Source organism: Macaca thibetana, chromosome 20 (assembly GCF_024542745.1).
Source record: "Macaca thibetana thibetana isolate TM-01 chromosome 20, ASM2454274v1, whole genome shotgun sequence".
In the NCBI taxonomy this organism is placed as follows: Eukaryota; Metazoa; Chordata; class Mammalia; order Primates; family Cercopithecidae; genus Macaca; species Macaca thibetana.
The window spans coordinates 72447169-72465333 of record NC_065597.1 but is presented as its reverse complement, the minus strand read 5'-3'; the positions used below and the strand labels follow the sequence as shown (position 1 = coordinate 72465333).

The 18165-nt window shown below is 44.0% G+C and overlaps 1 protein-coding gene across 6 annotated transcripts; it reads right to left on the bottom strand.

Annotated features, from left to right (window-relative positions):
* Positions 1-3235: 3235 nt before the first annotated feature.
* Positions 3236-16957, bottom strand: ZNF200 (zinc finger protein 200). 6 transcript variants are annotated; one of them, XM_050774412.1, is made up of 5 exons: positions 16655-16957; positions 15060-15390; positions 14060-14148; positions 13654-13774; positions 3236-5538 (listed from the first exon to the last, which is right to left on the bottom strand). In XM_050774412.1, the coding sequence occupies exons 2-5, from the start codon at positions 15307-15309 to the stop codon at positions 4820-4822; spliced, it is 1179 nt and encodes a 392-aa protein (XP_050630369.1). In that variant the 5' UTR covers positions 15310-15390; positions 16655-16957; the 3' UTR covers positions 3236-4819. The 6 variants fall into 6 exon arrangements, with proteins under 6 accessions (XP_050630369.1, XP_050630366.1, XP_050630365.1 ...); XM_050774409.1 differs by having other exon boundaries at positions 16179-16757; XM_050774408.1 differs by having other exon boundaries at positions 16530-16757.
* Positions 16958-18165: the final 1208 nt, after the last annotated feature.

The following is an 18165-nucleotide window of genomic DNA, read 5'->3' as shown; positions in this document are numbered from 1 at the left end:
TCTAGAAGGAAAGAAGAGGCCAAAGCTGTGATTGCCAAAGGAATAGCAGTCACTCATTTCAGCCAGCATAGGGGGATGTTTGGTTATTTTTGTGGCTATGACAATGTCATGTTTTTGTGATGAGACATCATTGCAGAATGGTCTTGCTTTGTTTTGCTCTAGCACAGTCAGAGTGTGGCCTTATTAGATACTGATGTTCAGTGAAATTCTCTATGTTTATCAGTAGAACACAAAAACCTTGCTGTGAGGGCCAGGCCAACTCCTATCAGGGTTGTTTACTCTTTCTCACAACAGAGACCTTGACACGAACACATCTGATGGAAAGATCAGACTTTTGTTGGGGCAGGAAGGGGAGGATTTATTTATTTAATTTTTTTAAATTTTATTTTTAGACAGAGTCTCGCTCTGTTGCCCAGGCTGGAGTGCAGTGGCGCAATCTTGGCTCACTGCAACCTCTGCCTCCCAGGTTGAAGTGATTCTCCTGATTCAGCCTCCTGAGCAGCTGGGAATACAGGTGCGTGTCACCACTGGCTAATTTTTGGTATTTTTAGTAGAGCTGGGTTTTCACTGTGTTAACCAGGATGGTCTCAATCTCCTGACCTCGAGATATGCCAGTCTCGGCCTCCCAAAGTGCTGGGATTACAGGTGTAAGCCACTGCGCCCAGTCAAGAGAAGTATTTAGAGTTTCAGAAAGCCCTAATTCTGCCACTCGTTTGAGCAGGCACTCTCACACTGTCATGCTGGAGTCAACCTCCCATTTATTCTGATTTTATTTTATTTTTTAAAGAGACGAGCCCAGCACTTTGGAAAGCCAAGGTAGGAGGATCACTTGGGCCCAGGAGTTTGAGGCCATCATGGACAACATAGCAAGACCCCGTTTCCACAAAAATAAAAATAATTAGCTGAGTGAGGTGGCATGTCCCTGCAGTCCCAGATACTTGGGAGAGTTAGGTAAAAGGATCTCTTGAATCTAGGAGTTCAGGGCTGTAGTGAGCTATGATTACAGCTCTGTACTCCAGCCTGGGTGACAGAGTGAGACCCTGTTTCTTTAAAAAAAAAAAAAAAAAAAAAAGGATGTGGTCTCAGTAAGTTGCCCAGGCTGGTCTCTAACTCCTGGATTCAAGGAATCCTCCCACCTCAGCTTCCAGAGTAGCTGGGACTACACTCACATGCCACCATGCCATCTTGATACTGCTTTTTAGATTTTAAAAATAATTTTTTTTTTTTGAGACGGTATCTCACTCTATAGCCCAGACTAGAGTGCAGTGGCACAATCTCATCTCACTGTAACTCCGCTTCCCCCCGGGTTCAAGCAATCCTCCTTCCTCAGCCTCCTGAGTAGCTGGGACTACAGATGCCTGCCACCACACCCGGCTACTTTTTGTATTATTAGTAGAGATGGGGTTTCACCATGTTGGCCAGGCTGGTCTTGAACTCCTGACCTCAGGTGATCTGCCTGCCTCGGCCTCCCAAAGTGTTGGGATTACAGGCGTTAGCCACCACACTCGACCAAAAATTTTTATTTTTTTTTTTGTAGACAGGGTCTCACTATGTTGCCCAGGCTGGTCTTGAACTCCTGGCCTCAAGCCATCCTCCTGATTCGGCTTCCCAAAGTGCTGGGATTACAGGCATAAGCCACCATGCCTGGCCTCCCTCTGCTCATTTGATACACCTAAAATGATATCTTGTTCTTTCAATTTATAATTCTTAGATTATGTAAGTCTGAACATCCTTTCATGTTTTTCAGCCACTCGTTTCATTATCTAAAAATGGTCTCTTTCTGTCTTGTTACTGTCTGTGTGTCCCAGAGCCCTCATTCTCTTCTAGAATCCTTTGGTTCCTGGAGCGGTCAGTTTGTAGCCAGGTACACATGTGCGAGAGATTCTGGACCTCTGTCCGCTTTACCTCCAGAAAACTCCATGGGCTGTGAGCCTAGCGCTGCGTCTTCAGGGGATTGATATTTTCTGTAGTTACTTACTTATGAGACAGAGTCTCGCTCTGTCTCCCAGGCTGGAATGCAGTGGCGCGATCTTGGCTCACTGCAAGCTCTGTCTCCCGGGTTTTACGCCATTCTCCTGCCTCAGCCTCCCGAGTAGCTGGGACTACAGGCGTGCACCACCTACGCCCTGCTAATTTTTTTGTATTTCTAGTAGAGACAGGGTTTCACCGTGTTAGCCAGGATGGTCTCGATTTCCTGACCTCACGATCCGCCCGCCTTGGCCTCCTAAAGTGCTGGGATTACAGGCGTGAGCCACCGCGCCCGGCCTATTTTCTGTAGTTACTACTGGAATTGGATCTTTGGTCTCTTACATGTTCCAACTCTCGCTCTACCGCTGTAAAACTATTAGCTGTTGTCTACTTTTTCAGTTTAACTGGTGATCAGGCTCTTTAGGTAAGAGAACTTACTCATCCGACAACTTTCCAGGGGCTCTCGAGTTAGGAGGCCGTACCTGGTCCTGGTCGGGGCACTCCTCTCAGTCCCACCCGGCCCCACTGGTGCGGAAGGAAACCCTGAGGCCTGTGTCCTGCCCTCTGGGACACTGGGTACGGATTGACAGCAAACCTGACCGTGGGCACCTCCCCAGCGCAGGAGATGGTGTGCGTCATGGTGGCTTCACTCACCTACACTTAAAAAAACAAAAGCTACTCAGGAGGCTGAGGCAGGAGGATTGCTTGAGCCTAGGAAGCAGAGGTTGCAGGGAGCCAAGATCGCCCCACTCCAGCCTTAGCAACAGAGCCAGTCTCAAAAAAAAGTGTCTTGGGTACTGTGCCACGGCTGCATGAGGACTGATAAAAACACCCGACTCTGGGCAGGGGTGCCAAAGAGTGAGTGAGTGGAGACTCTCACCACTCACTGCCTGGCAGCTATTTTTCTGGGTACACAGGCAGGTCCCCTGCACATGGTAACAGCTTGCCGGCTCTGGAAACACAGTTTGGGATCCCAGTCCTAGAGCACTGGCCAGAATTTCAAGTAAGCGAGTAACATTGTGGGCAGCCAGTTTTGTTGGCTTTGCTGGCTTTACAGGGTACTTACTGTTGGCTTGAAATATAACGTTGGTAAAGACAGTTTTTTTGTGGACTTTCTGTGTTGTGGAGGATTTGTTTTTAAATTATGACTCAGGACTGAACTGTATCATAGAATGTCCTTCTTTCAGAATGCTTTGTGCCAAAACAAGAAACTTCAGAATTACATGTTAATAACAACAACAAAACAAAAAAGACCAGTAGGCAGAAGGCAAGAAACAAACCTATTCTTTGTAGATGGTGTCATTTTACCAAAAGTTGTAACAGAACTAAACCAAGAAACTATTGAAAATTAATAACAAATTAACAACATTCAGTAAGGTGACTAGTTACACAAATATGTAATAAAAAATAACTTTCCCATGTAAAAGCAATAATCAACTATAAAAATATAATGGAAAAAACTACAGTAACAAAATTGTGTAAAACGTGAAGAAAATTAGAAAAATTTTCACAGGAATATAATACTCCAATAAATACAAAGGCATGTTTCTGGATGGGAAACATACACTATAATTTTTCCCAAATTATTTATAGGATTTCTTTCTTCCAATCAAAACACCAATGTATAACTTCCAGAAACCTAAAGCAAGTAAAACTGATCAAGAATCCGTAAATCGCGCCACAGGATTGGTCCCGTAAAGGCACCGCTGGCCTTGCTTCTAGGCAGAGGACAGGAAGGTCTGGATATCAAGAGGCTGAAGACAATGAATACCCACTACAGTGAAGACACCTGGAAACCTGTCTCTTGAGGGGCAATGTGAGCTAACCACTATAGACGTAATTTCTAAATATACAACACTTTGCCTTGTGAGGTAGTGAACACCCCATTGCCAAAGGTCTGATGACGGCATAGAGGGGACCTAAGCATGTGGTAAGGTTATTGATGAGACATGGATCCAAGCCAACTTTTTCCTGCCTCCAGGTCAACCCCTCCTCTCTGGGTCTTGGGGTTTCCTTCCTAGCACATGAGATCTGGGCTCAACAGAGGGACAAGATTCTGAAATGCTTTTCTAGTGGTGGGGCTGGATGGCCCTGCCTGAGTAATCCAAACTTCTTTTAGCAAGGGAGAAGCATGAGACGCCTGTTGGAGAGATCAATAGCTGAACAAAATACAGTAAGAACAGTAGACACTTAAATTATGTTGTGAAAAGGAATCTGTAAAAGTCAATTTTATCACAAATTGCAAATATTGAAATTGATTGCAAATTTAGATCACATACAAATGAGAGTCTGACATTCAATTGTTGTTTTCCTATATTCCAAAGTAAATAATTCCTTTCAACACTCAAGACTTAAAACAGGTGTTCTTAGAGGGTTATATGAATTGCTATCAGAAGCTGTTGGCTCAACAAGCCAGTAGTTTGGTTCTTTCACGAGAACACAGTTCCAGATAAGCATCTTTGCACTATTTCTCAAGTATGAATCCCCATGTGGGGGAAAAATGGATATACTTCCAATAGACACAAGTCACTCTTTACCTTGCAAGTAAGCAGACTCCAGATTCATCTTCAAAGTCTTGGGAAAGGGATCTGTGACCAGTACATTATCATATGACTTCAAAAAGGAAAGGTCCTTAGTCCAGAAAGCCTAGATGCTGAGGTATAGCCCTTGAAATGTTTTCTTCCCTGTGAATTTTCTAGCAATTTGAGGTTTTAGCCAAGATGGGCATTTATCCAATTTTGGCAATAATGAGATTTTTACATATTTATATCTTTTTAGGCAGCCTGGGTATTTAGAACTACTTATGAAAGCTCTCAGGTTGAGGCAGCACCATCAGACCCCTTTCCTGGTATTACTTCTGCTTTCGAGTCTTACAGGCTGAGTGGGTTTTCTCATGCCGGGTACAGTTTGACAGCCGACCAAATCTTCTCCCACATTTTTTGCAACCATATGGTCTCTCAGCCTCATGACTCTGCAGATGAAGCACAAATTCCTCATTCTTTGGGAAGGTTTTCCCACATTCTGGACACTTAAATATCTTCTCCCTTATATGGATTCCTTCATGACGACTCCGATGAGAATTCTGACGAAAGTTTTTTCCACACTGAGAACAGGAATAAGGTTTCTCTCCTGTATGAATTCGCTCATGTTTATTGAGGTTTGTTTTATGATTGAAGCTTTTCCCACAGTGACTACAGTCATAGGGTTTTTCTCCAGTGTGAGTCCTCTGGTGGGAAATAAGGTAAGAACTTTCATTAAACTGTTTCCCACACAGTGGACAAGTGTACCATCTCCTTGTCTTCCGATTTCGAGTAAGTGCAATAATACTGATGTCTACATATTTTGAGAGTTCCTCTAAAGGAGCATCATTCTCAAGGGTAACTAACAGATTTCTCATTTTCCTTTTTTGTGGAATGGATGTATTTAGTCTTTCCTTTTCCTGGTTATCTGGAGGCTGCTGAGAGACCAAGGAAGAATCCATTTCATCATCATCTGAAGACTTTTCTCTATAATCTTCATTTTCTACAAGTTCCCTCTCAGGATCTTCACCTTCAGGATTACTGCCATTGACTGTTCAAACAAAGAGAGAATTTAACAACTTCTGAGAGATATGACATCAGGCAGGAAAAAACAAGTCATGTTTCTTAAGCCAGAGCCACCTTTAAAGTCAATCTGAGGAGTGGCGGATACTGCCATCGCACTCCTTTACCACATTTATTGAGGGTGGGATACATAACTGATAAATCTTTCCATCTACCACAATGCAAGCACACTTTAAAGAAATAAAAATGAGTGGGAATTCACAGAAAGAATTCGTATGTTTGTTCTCTTCATAGGTGTTAATTACTCGACAAGTTCATATTCACCTTATACTCTGCAGAGCACTCAGCTAAAGACTAGGGATGAAGACTACAAATCTATAACGGCACCACTCATCATCTTGAAGGAGTCTGGTAACTGAATAGTAAGATGAACCACTTGTAGGTTTTCACTATATTAAATATTATCACACTATTATAGCACTAAATAATATTATAATGTCTTACAATGAGAAAATGGAAACAATTCCAATAACCCAAATTAAAGAGGGCACAGCATATTCATACAAAAGCTTATTATTGGCCAGGCGCAGTGGCTCACGCCTGTAATCCCAGGACTTTGGGAGGCCAAAGTGAGCAGATCACCTGAGGTTGGGAGTTCGAGACCAGCCTGACCAATGTGGAGAAACCCCGTCTCTACTAAAAATACAAAATTAGCTGGGCATGGTGGCACATGCCTGTAATCCCAGCTACCAGGCAGGTCGAGGCAGGAGAATCGCTTGAACCCGGGAGGCAGAGTTTGCAGTAAGCTGAGATCATGCCATATGCACTCCAGCCTGGGCAACAAGAGCGAAACTCTGTCTCAAAACAAAAAAAAAGTTTATTCTTTGGCGATTAAAGAGATTACTACAACTAATGAAGCTTTGGGATTAGAAGTCAGTAGTGTTTCTCTTTGGGTAGGAAAGGAAGTAGTGACTGGGTGCAGGGCACAAAAGGGATTTCTGGGATGCTAAAAAAAGTCCCCATTTTGGATGGTGATTAGTGTGTACAAAATTTTGTGAAAACTTCAGCTATATATTTATGATTGGTAGGCTTTTTCTATATTTCTATAATACTTCAGAAAAAAGTCAGTGTAAGCAGATTATAAAGATTAGGTAACAAAGTGAAAAACAAGCATGCTGTGGACATACTTGTGTGACAAGGGACCCCTCAACTCTGGACTAAGAGTCAAGGGTTCAAATTAACCACCAAGACATGGGGCTGATCCTGAAGCTGGAGTAGGAATCTCTGCTGGATTTCGCAGTTTCACACCAATAGATTTTTTTTTTTTAATTTCACTTTTTTGAGTTTTTTTGGGCAGAGATAGGGTCTTGCTATGTTGCCCCGGCTGGTTTTGCACTCATGTACTCAAGCAATCTTCCCAAAGTGCTGGGGATTACAAGTGTAAGCCACCATACCCAGCCTTAATTATTCTTTTTAATCACTCCCTTAGGATAATGAAATGCCAATTTTTACCACAGCTCTTGACATGAACTACCATTCTGCTTTCAAAAGCAGCTCTACTAATTTCAATGCAACCATCAATACATGAATATTAACTTTACCTAATCTTGTTAGCATTAAATTTTGAAATAATAGGTATAAAATGGTTTCTCATTGTAGTTTTACTTTGGATTTTGATTATGCAAATAATCTATTGGGTTAAGACTTTTATAAATGTAAATCTTTGTCAATGATTTCTTGTTTAATTTTTAACTGAACTCTTCAACTACATTTGGACTGCTTCCAACCTTGTGTTTTTACAAACAATACCACAGCAAATAATCTTGTTTGTACATCATTTCAAATGTGCTCTGTTGCTGTATCTGTAGGTCAGATTCCCAGAATTGAACTGCTGGAACAAAGGGTAAGATGGGTAGTTACAGATGCATTTACCCTTAAACAGGGACTGTACCATTTTGTATGCCCATCAGCAATATACCTGTTTCTTAACAACCTCACCATCAATATGTTTTTATTTCTATAAATAGGAAATACAAAAATGTTAATTCACTAGCGGTTTAATTTGCACTTCTTTTTGCTCCTGTCATGCAGGCTGGAGTGCAGTGGCGCAATCTTGGCTCACTGCCAACCTCCACTTCCAGGGTTCAAGTGATTCTCCTTCCTCAGCCTCCCGAGTAGCTGGGATTATAGGCATGCCCCACCAAACCCAGCTAATTTTTGTATTTTTAGTAGAGATGGGGTTTTACCATGTCAGCCAGGCTCGTCTCACAACTTCTGACCTCAGGTGATCCACCTCCCTCGGCCTCTCAAAGTGCTAGGATTACAGGCGTGGGCCACCATGCCCAGCCCTGTTTATGTATTTGAATCTGTCAATCTTTTCTTTCAAGGCTTCTGGGCTTTTGAGTCTTAATTACAAAAACCTTCCTATCCCATGGTTATAAAGGAATCACTCATATTTTCTAAATGTGCTTTTTATATTTGTTTTAAACATTTAAAATCTTTGATCCATGTGGACTTTTTCTTGGGATGTAAAGTAAGGTACTAATTTATCAAATGGCTATCAGTTGTCCTAACACCTTTTATCAGAAAGTCCCTCTTTATGGTTAGGCTTTGTGTCCTCACCCAAGTCTCATCTTACATTGTAATCCCCATAATCCCCACATGTCAAGGAGAGACCACTCAGGTGAAGGTAACTGAGTCATGGGCAGGGGCTTCCCCCATGCTGTTTTCATGATAGTGAGTTCTCATGAGATCTGATGGTTTTATATAAGGGGCTCTTCCCCCTTTACTTGTACTTCTCCCTCCTGCTGCCTTGTGAAGAAGGTGCCTTGCTTCCCCTTGCCTTTGCCATGGTTTTAAGTTTCCAGAGGCCTCCTCAGCCATGCTGAACTGTAAGTCAATTAAACCTGTTTCTTTATAAATTACCAAGTCTTGGACAATTCTTTATAGCAGTGTGAAAACAGACTAATATACCAACTTTATCACACACTAAACTCCCATGTGTATTTGAGGCTATTTTGGGACTTTCTGAGATCACACTGTCTTGTTCCAAGGGAAAAATGCTATTGGTATTGTTGAAAAGAAAAATGACATCAGATTCATAAATCAACAAGAGAAATGACCATTTTACGATACTGTCTTCCTAGCCAAGAACATAGTATTTTTTTGCATTCATTGGAATCTACTCTTCTGTCCTTTAGACTTGTTTTAAAGTTTCCTCATAAATTTGCACATTTCTTGAGTTTTACTCCTAAGTATTTAAAGTTTCATGTTTCTAGTCTAATGGGGCCTTCCATTGTATCTTCTAAATGAACTTGTTTATATATGTGAAAGCCAATGATTTCTGTTTATACACTTTATCTCCCACTACTTTAGTGAATAGTCTCATTTTTTCCCTTTAGAGTAGTTAAGACAAATAAATGTTCTTATTTTTAAGTTTTCAGATTACTCTGTTCTACCTATTAAGGAAGTATCCGTTAATTACTATTTTGTTAAATGTTCTTATAAAGGAGAGGCTTGAATTTTGTCACGTATCTTTTCTTTTTCTTTTTTTTTTTTTTTTTTTGAGACAGAGTCTCACTCTGTCGCCCAGGCTGGAGTGCAGTGGTGCAGTCTTGGCTCACTGCAAGCTCCGCCTCCCAGGTTCACGCCATTCTCTGGCCTCAGCCTCCCCAGCAACTGGGACTACAGGTGCCCACCACCATGCCCGGCTAATTTTTTTGTATTTTTAGTAGAGATGGGGTTTCACTGTGTTAGCCAAGATGGTTTCGATCTCCTGACCTCGTGATCTGCCTGCCTTGGCCTCACAAAGTGCTGGGATTACAGGCGTGAGCCACCGCGCCCGGTAAGTATCTTTTCATGACTATACAAGTAAACACAGGATTTTTCTCCTTTATATATAATAAATATTAATAGATTTGTATTATTTCTATTTATTTATTTATTTATTTATTTGAGATGGAATCTCACTCTGTCCCCCAGGCTGGAATACAATGATGCGATCTCAGCTCACTGCAACCTCTGCCTCCCAGGTTCAAGTGATTCTCCTACCTCAGCCTCTGGAGTAGCTAGGATTACAAGCATGCACCACCACACCCGGCTAACTTTTTTTTTTTTTTTAGTAGAGATAGGATTTTGCTATCTTGGCCAGGCTGGTCTCGAACTCCTGACCTCAGGTATTGCCTGCCTCTGCCTCCCAAAGTGCTGGGATTACAGGTGTGAACCACTGTGCCCACCATGGGGACTGGATTTCAACATGAGATTTGGAAGGGACAAATATCCAAACTGTATCAGCAACCTTGGGTCAGAGGGGTAAAGACAAATTAAAATTGCGTATTTTTTTCTAGAAAACATTATACAGACCTTCATATTCATGGGTTCTGCATGTGAGGATTCAACCAACCAAGGAGGGAAAATATTTGAGAGAAAAAAAAAAGGATGGTTTTGTCTGTACATACTCAGTTTTTTTGTCATTCCCTAAACAATTTAGTATAACAACTATTTACTATTTATGTAGCATTTACTTTGCATTAGGTATTATAGTTAATCTAGAAATAAAATATATCGTAGGATATGTGTGGAGTATATGCAAATACTACACCATTTTATATAATAAATTTGAGCATCCAAGGATTTTGCTGAGCAAGGGTCCTGGAACCAATCCCCCATGAATACCAAGGACAAGTGTATATCAGAATCTATGGTATAACTGACAGTGATGCTCATGAGACAGTTCATGGCTGTAAAAACATGTTTAATTTAGAAAAATGAGAATAAAGCCTCTGATTTAAAAGAACAAAGGTATTAATAAACACCAAATAGAAAGTAATGAGTTAAAAACAGAAAAAAACTACTAAGATTTAAACTAAATCAATTTCCATAGAGAAAATTGAAATTATCAAAAAAGAATAGCCACCTACCCAAGAAAAGCACCAGCCTCAGACAGTTCCACAGAAAATTCTTCTAAACTCTTAAAAATTAAATAATTCAAATGCTAGGAAAATTTCCAGAGTATATAAAAAGAAGGAAACTTCCAAATTTAAACAAGAGTGAAACTCTGTATCAAAAAAAAAAGGGAAATCTGATCCCCAGTGATGGAGGTGGAGCCTAGTCGGAAGTGTTTGCATCATGCGGGTAGATCCCTCATGGAATGGCTTGATGCCCTTACTTCCAAGATAGTAAGTGATTTCTCGCTGTTCGTTCACTAAAGATGTGGCTGTTTAAAAGAGGCTGGTACCTTCCTACTCTCTTCCTTACTCTCTTGCCATGTGAAGTCTGCTCTCCTTCCACCATGAGTAGCTTCTTGAAGCCCTCACCAGAAGCAGACGTTGACGCCATGCTTCTTGTACAGCCTACAGAAAACTGTGAGCCAAATAAACCTCTTTTCTTTATAAATTAACCAGCCTCAGGTATTCTTTTATAGCAGCACAAAATGGACTAAGACAGTTGCTTAAGAGTTTTAAATTTTCCAGGTGGAAGCAACTTTAATTTACTGATCTTTATTATTAATTTCTAGTTGTACTGCATTGTGACAGATCCTACTTTATTTCTACTCCTTGGAATCTGAGTTTTTCCTTGTTGCCTAGTATTTAGTCAATTTTCTTCAATCTTGAAAAGGTGTATTCTCCTATCACAGCATATAGTAGCTATAATAAGAATTATCTTACTGAGAATCTGTTTAAGTGTTCTACGTTTTTCCTTGTTTTTATGTGGTTCATCTGGCCAACACACACATTCTGTTTCCCTAGGTTATTAAGGACTCTCCTTTGATTCCTGTCACCACAATGCTCAATCGGTTATAGTTTTTCTTTCACAAAAATTGGTTAAATGTTACTGTTTCAATTATCATCACCTATAAACTGATGACTCCCCAATCCCTGTATCCTCACATCTGAACTCCAATCCCCAATTTCCAAATATCTGGAGGATAATCTCATTTTATTTCCTATCATGGATTCAATCTCATCCAAAATAAATTCCACCTTCTTCCCTACTCTGCTCCTGGGTCCAAATCTTGCTTCAGTCTTGCGATAGCTCATTATACCTATAAACATTTCACACTGCTTATCATTTAAGGAGTGACTTGTCTTATAAACCAAATTGGAAGGTTATAAAAGGCAGGAATACAGCATCTTTGTAACCTATAAATACAATTCCAGAACCCAATCCTGCCTGAGGAAAAAACAAGTACATTTATGAAATGCTGGTAAATGACTAAGCTTAATCCATCAGCTTCAGGGTACGGGTGGAGGAAGCGGGAAACAGAGGGTGAGGACTGGGTCTCAGGGGCCCCAAAGTGCATAGTCAAAGTGATCCTGGAGGCAATATATCCACTAACCGGCCACCCAAAATAAATGCTAGCTCTGCCCAAGACTCAGGAAAAACTCAGTGTAATAAATCTGATCTTTTTATACTTTTCTCTAAAATAAAGAAGATATCACATAGAGCAACCTGTGGGAAATTAACTAGACTCATTACATACCAATACTTCTGACCATATGGTATAATTACAGCTAAGAGTTTCATAGTCATAATGGATTTCTATCACCCCAGGCAACTCCTAAAACCTATTCTCTGTACAACTTCACCCTCAGAAGCAAACAGCCCTGAAGGCAAAGTAAAAAGTGTCAGGCACTCAGTAAAGACATTTGTGTGGGCCTCTGCCTCTAGGGTTGCAGCATTTCTAAAGAAAAGGTAAAGTGTCTCTAAGCAAATTATAGAGGGGCTCTGCCTGATCAGTTCATACACAGCACTGGAGAACACTTGTCAACTATTACCGGGAAATGAGGACAAATAAAGAATGCCCCAGCCTGGCGCGGTGGCTCACGCCTGTAATCCCAGCACTTTGGGAGGCCGAGGCAGGCGGATCACGAGGTCAGGAGATCAAGACCATCCTGGCTAACACAGTGAAACCCCGTCTCTACTAAAAATAAAAAAAAATTAGCCGGGCGTAGTGGCGGGCGCCTGTAGTCCCAGCTACTCGGGAGGCTGAGGCAGGAGAATGGCGTGAACCCGGGAGGCGGAGATTGCAGCGAGCCAAGATCGCGCCACTGCACTCCAGCCTGGGCAGCAGAGCGAGTCTCCGTCTCAAGAAAAAAAAAAAAGAATGCCCCATTCACCAACAACGAAATTATGAGAAATGCATCTAGGAGGCAGAACAGCCCTGGGCCATTACTGCAAATTCTGATGTCAGATTCCCTGAGTCCGAATCCCTGTTCCATTGCTTACAACTGTGTGACCTTTAGCAAATGTTTTAACCCCTCTCTGCCTCAGTTCTGTCACCTGTAAGGTGGCAGTAATTTCCATACCACTCAATATTACTCTGAGAAGTATATGAGACAATAAACACATGAAAAGCATTTGGACTAGTGCCTAGCATATAACAGCATGTAAGTGCTCATTAAGTGTTAAACATTACTTTCATCAATAGTGGAATATATTTTCACTTAGGCTAGTAGTCTTCACATCTATTGAACATCAAAAAGGGGACGGGGATTAGAAGAGCTAGTCATGTGTTCAATGAAAACATTCAAATATACCTGTTGAGAACAGAGTTCAGAAAATGGGTTCAGAACAGTTTCTATGCCCACAGTTTCTGTCTGCAGGTTTTCCCTACCTCTCCCCTCACTGCACCCAACATATAGGGAAAATGGCCACCCACCCACCCACAGCTGGAGCTGTGGAAAGGCTCTGCCACACAGAATAAAACAAAAGTAAAATAGAATGTGTGTGTGTACATAGGCTTACCAGGTGTGAATTGTCCCCCAAAGCTAGAGATGAAGGATGTGCTTGTCCCAAAGTAAACAATCTGAACACACAAAGGCTGTGATTTCTTTTTTTTTTTTTTGAGACGGAGTTTCGCTCTGTCACCCAGGCTGGAGTGCAGTGGCACGATCTCGGCTCACTGCAAGCTCCGCTTCCCGGGTTCACGCCATTCTCCTGCCTCAGCCTCCTGAGTAGCTGGGACTATAGGCACCCACCACCACGCCCAGCTAATTTTTTGTATTTTTAGTAGACACAGGGTTTCATCGTGTTAGCCAGGATGGTCTCGATCTCCTGACCTCATGATCTGCCTGTCTCGGGCTCCCAAAGTGCCGGGATTACAGGCGAGAGCCACCACGCCCGGCTGGGCTGTGATTCTTACCCAGTAACATCATCTCCCCGACACTGCTGTCATCTTCCTTCTCTGAGGTGAGAGTAGGATCCAAGCTCACACATTCTTCCTGGCAGTGAAATACATTCAAATCCTCAAAGACCACCAGTTCCTGAAAGAGCAAGAGGCCCCTTTCATCTTAGTAACTGAGGTTCACTGACAGCCCTACTGGTAACAAAAACTGACGAACAAAGATCAAGGGAAGGGATGGCAAAAGGGACCTATAAATCCCACAGAGGTGCAGCAAAGACAGGACAGCCAGGCTGAGAAGGGCTCAAGGAAAAAGCAGAAGAAAAACACCCAAGAAGGCCAACTCCTAAGAATGTGTTTTTACACACACGTTGGCCAAGCATGGAAGGTGATGGATTCAGACAGTGAATAGGAAAACCAAACCCACCTCAGGGTTAGCTTTCAAATACAGAGACACTGTCTCTTGTTCCTGTTGGACTCCTTTGGGCAGAAGCTTCACCAAGGGACGAGGATGCACTGGGGAAAGAGGAAGGTGTCGTTAGTGAAAAACTCAGTGATTCTAACACAGAGACTCCCCATACCTTGAGGTCAGGCTGTCCTCATTCCTTTGACAGGTAACTCATGGGCTTTTCTGCTCCTGTGAGCCCTTATGGAGGTCAAGCCATAAACTCTAGGGTCTTGAACCTATGGCATCTCCCTTTTATGAAAATAATGACCTCTCTACACACCTTTCAGAATTTCCCATAGAGTATTACTAAAGGAGAGCTCGGGGCAATGTAAAGTGTGAAGATGCCCAGAAAGAGCAGAAAATTTCTAAAATTCCACATAAACCTAACTCAATAATTCATCTGATTTATCCCAAAAAGATATTTCCCTCGGCCGGGCGCGGTGGCTCAAGCCTGTAATCCCAGCACTTTGGGAGGCCGAGACGGGCGGATCAAGAGGTCAGGAGATAGAGACCATCCTGGCTAACACGGTGAAACCCCGTCTCTACTTAAAAAAATACAAAAAACTAGCCGGGCGAGGTGGCGGGCGCCTGGAGTCCCAGCTACTCGGGAGGCTGAGGCAGGAGAATAGCGTGAACCCAGGAGGCGGAGCTTGCAGTGAGCTGAGATCCGGCCACTGCACTCCAGCCTGGGCGACAGAGCGAGACTCCATCTCAAAAAAAAAAAAAAAAAAAAAAAAAAAAAAAGATATTTCCCTCAGAATGTTTGGATAAAACCGACACTACAGAAAGATGCACACTGTTTATTCTGTGGCTTTACCCACACCCAGCACTTCAGAAGAATTTCCTCTTTCCAACACTAGAATTGACTCCTTTTTCAATATACACCATCCTAATTTGAATTTATAACTAACACAGAAGCCTATCTTAGACTCCAGTACCTCCTCCTCCTCTTCTAGTGAAACAAGCATGTGCTTCTCACCTCTGTTCTGAAGGCTTGAGCTCACATCTTTCATAATAACCAAGGTCTCCTTGACTTTCTGACTGGGCTGGACCAGGCTTGGCTTGGGCAAGAAGGTGAGGAAGTGCTCCAGCACTAGCTGGTGGATGGTCTTGGGCCCATTAGTGGCATCTCGAAGTAGGTCTTGGCCCAGCTTGGAGTCTGGTGGAACTCTCAGTATAAAGGACCGTTTTGGCTTTGGGGGCATAGGAACCACTTTTGCAGCCATCATGCCTTGCAACCACACACCACACTCGTTTCGCGGGGCCTCCTGAGCCACCTCTTACTAGAGGAAATCTGCCAGAGAGCCAAGCTGTAGACAGAGAAACCAGGGATTACCCACAAGACCAGGCAAGGCATTACTGCACTCCAGTATGTGGCATGGGTAGTGAGGTTACAGGAGATCTAAAGAAAACGACAGCTGGGGTTAGGAAATCATAACTGAAACGCAGTATTTGAACAAGATATGCTTAGGAAGATGTTAAAGGAAGATCCTGAGAATAAAAAAGAGACTCTGCAAACCTCAAGTCCAAAGGCAAGGGAGTAATGGCGGGGAGAAGGCCAAGGTCCAGCCTCCTGAGAAATACAAAGTGTGGCCAGGTACCGGTGGCTCACACCTGTAATCCCAGCACTTTGGAAGGCCCTGGTGGGTGGGTCGCTTGCGTCCAGGAGTTCAAGACCAGCCTGGGCAACACAGCAAGACCCCGATTCTATAAAAAATAAAAATAAAAAATTAGCTGGGCGGGGCGACACAAGTCTGTGGGTCCCAGCTACTCGGGAGGTGGGAGGATTGCTTGTGCCCAGGGGGTCGAGGTTGCAGTGAACTGTGATCGCGCCACTGCACTCCAGTCTGAATGACAAAGCAAGACCCTGACTCTAAAAAAGAAAGGAAAAGAGAAAGGAAAGGAGGAAGGGAGTCAGGGAAGGGAAAGAAAATAAAAGGAGAAAGAAAAGACAGAAAGACGGTGTGTAAAACCCACCAGAAAGAGGTTGAATCAGGTCTGGAGAAAGAGCAATGGGCTAGAAGACAGGAAATCTGGGGTCAATACCGCGGACATCCGCCTAGAAGCAGGTTGGTCACTGAAACTGGCCATACTGTACCCCTCGAACCGAAGCTCCCTCCGGTGCCCTTTGGGCGGGGAGGCGGTTGGTGACTCTCCCGGGGAGCAGACGCAAGGCCGAGGAGGGGTCCACACACCGCCTGCCGACTCCTCTCCGCCGTCAAAGCTCTCCTGAGAGCGGCAGGCGACATCCCACTAAGGCCCGCCGGGCCAGGCTCACTCTGGGGCCTCTTCCGCTGGTCAAGGAACACCTTTACCGTAAAGCTCAGCGTGCGCCCCTGCCTGAGGCGCTCACCAGGCTCCCTACCCGGCCTTTCTCCCTCAGCAACGGACACGCTCCGTTCCCCAGAGGCGGCCTCAGCCTGGTTCCCGCCCTCACGGAGCCCCTCACCTCTCGGGGCCTCTGCAGCCCCTGAGCGTTTGCTGGGGACGGCTCAGAGACTCAGGCTCCGGGAGAGAGAGAAAAACTAGGCGCGAGCGGCCGAGCCCTCCCCTCGCCCTTCCGAGTGCCCTCACAGGTCGCCGGCGACTATTCGTTCGCGCCGTGACCAGTTAAGGTGAATTGCAGGGACGCGGTGCCTTCTGGGAGGTCGGGCGCTCTGCAGCCGTCACGTCACAACCGGTGCCTTGTTTCCGGTGCAGAAGCCTGGTCTCCCCGTTCAGAGCGGGCAATCTGCGCTTGAGACGGTAACGCTTGAGACGGGCCCAGGGAGCTCTCAGGGCTGGAGGGAGGCCAGACGGCTGCAGCCTGTCTCTCTGTGGCTCTGCCTGGAAGACGGAAGGTAAGAGGCTGGCTCCAGTCATCCATGACGGGCTGGCACTTCTCCAGCTGCGGCCAGTCTAACCCCAGGGCCTCCTGGGAAATGTAGTTCGAATGCAAACAACCAATGGACGACCGTCAGGCGCGGCCGTTGGGGCAAGGCAGACCCCCTCCAACCCCCCCGTTCCCCCGCCAAGGCTTGAAGGAAGCGAGCTCTCGGACCGGAAGATCAAGACGCCTCCGCGCGTTTCCTCCTTTTACTGCGGTTTTCCAGTAAAAGGACTGCGGAGGCGGAGAGGGTGTGGCCGGCATGGGACTCCGCCTCTGCTCTGGTGACTCCCATAGGTTAGAGCTGGGGCACCTACGTTGCCACCTCCAACTTTCTAACTTCTACTCTGCTGTCCCCACCGGCCGTCTTGTTTTTAAAGGTATCTTAATTGCCCTTCTTGTACTGTCTCTGTTCTCAATTTCAGCTTCCTACGGAGGCCGAACAGAGTTTTGTCTTTGTGCGTTGTATCCATACTCGGTTCGTTCGCCAGTGAGGCATTGATCAGGGTTGGGACAACTTGTGGGCAGGTGTGGCCTTATTTCTCGATGTAACACCAGCCTCCAGAAAGTTGACAAAAGTAAAAATATAAATGAATACTTCTTAAAGTTAATTACAGCTGACTAATCGTTTAGCGATGGCTTAAAATATGTCACAAAGAAACGAGTATGAAAACTGTGTGGCACCAAGACATTCTAGAAAAATAAGGAATATCTGCCTTTTCAGATCAAAATTTACTAAAAAGGCTCCGTTAATCAAAGCAGTGTGGTTTGAACTATGAGGCAAAACAGATAACTGAGATGTTTTGAAGTAAAATATAAACCTGTGTGATTGTATTTTTTTTTTTTTTTTTTTTTTGAGACGGCGTCTTGCTCTGTCACCCAGGCTGGAGTGCAGTGGCCGGATCTCAGCTCACTGCAAGCTCCTCCTCTCGGGTTCACTCCATTCTCCTGCCTCAGCCTCCCGAATAGCTGGGACTACAGGCACCCGCCACTTCGCCCGGCTAGTTTTTTTGTATTTTTTAGTAGAGATGGGGTTTCATTGTGTTAGCCAGGATGGTCTCGATCTCCTGACCTCGTGATCCGCCCGTCTCGGCCTCCCAAAGTGCTGGGATTACAGGCTTGAGCCACCGCGCCCGGCATGTGATTGTATTTTTTAAATACTTTTTCTTGACTCTGTTAACAAACAAGAAATAAGACTGGAAGATAGTAGTAAAGATTA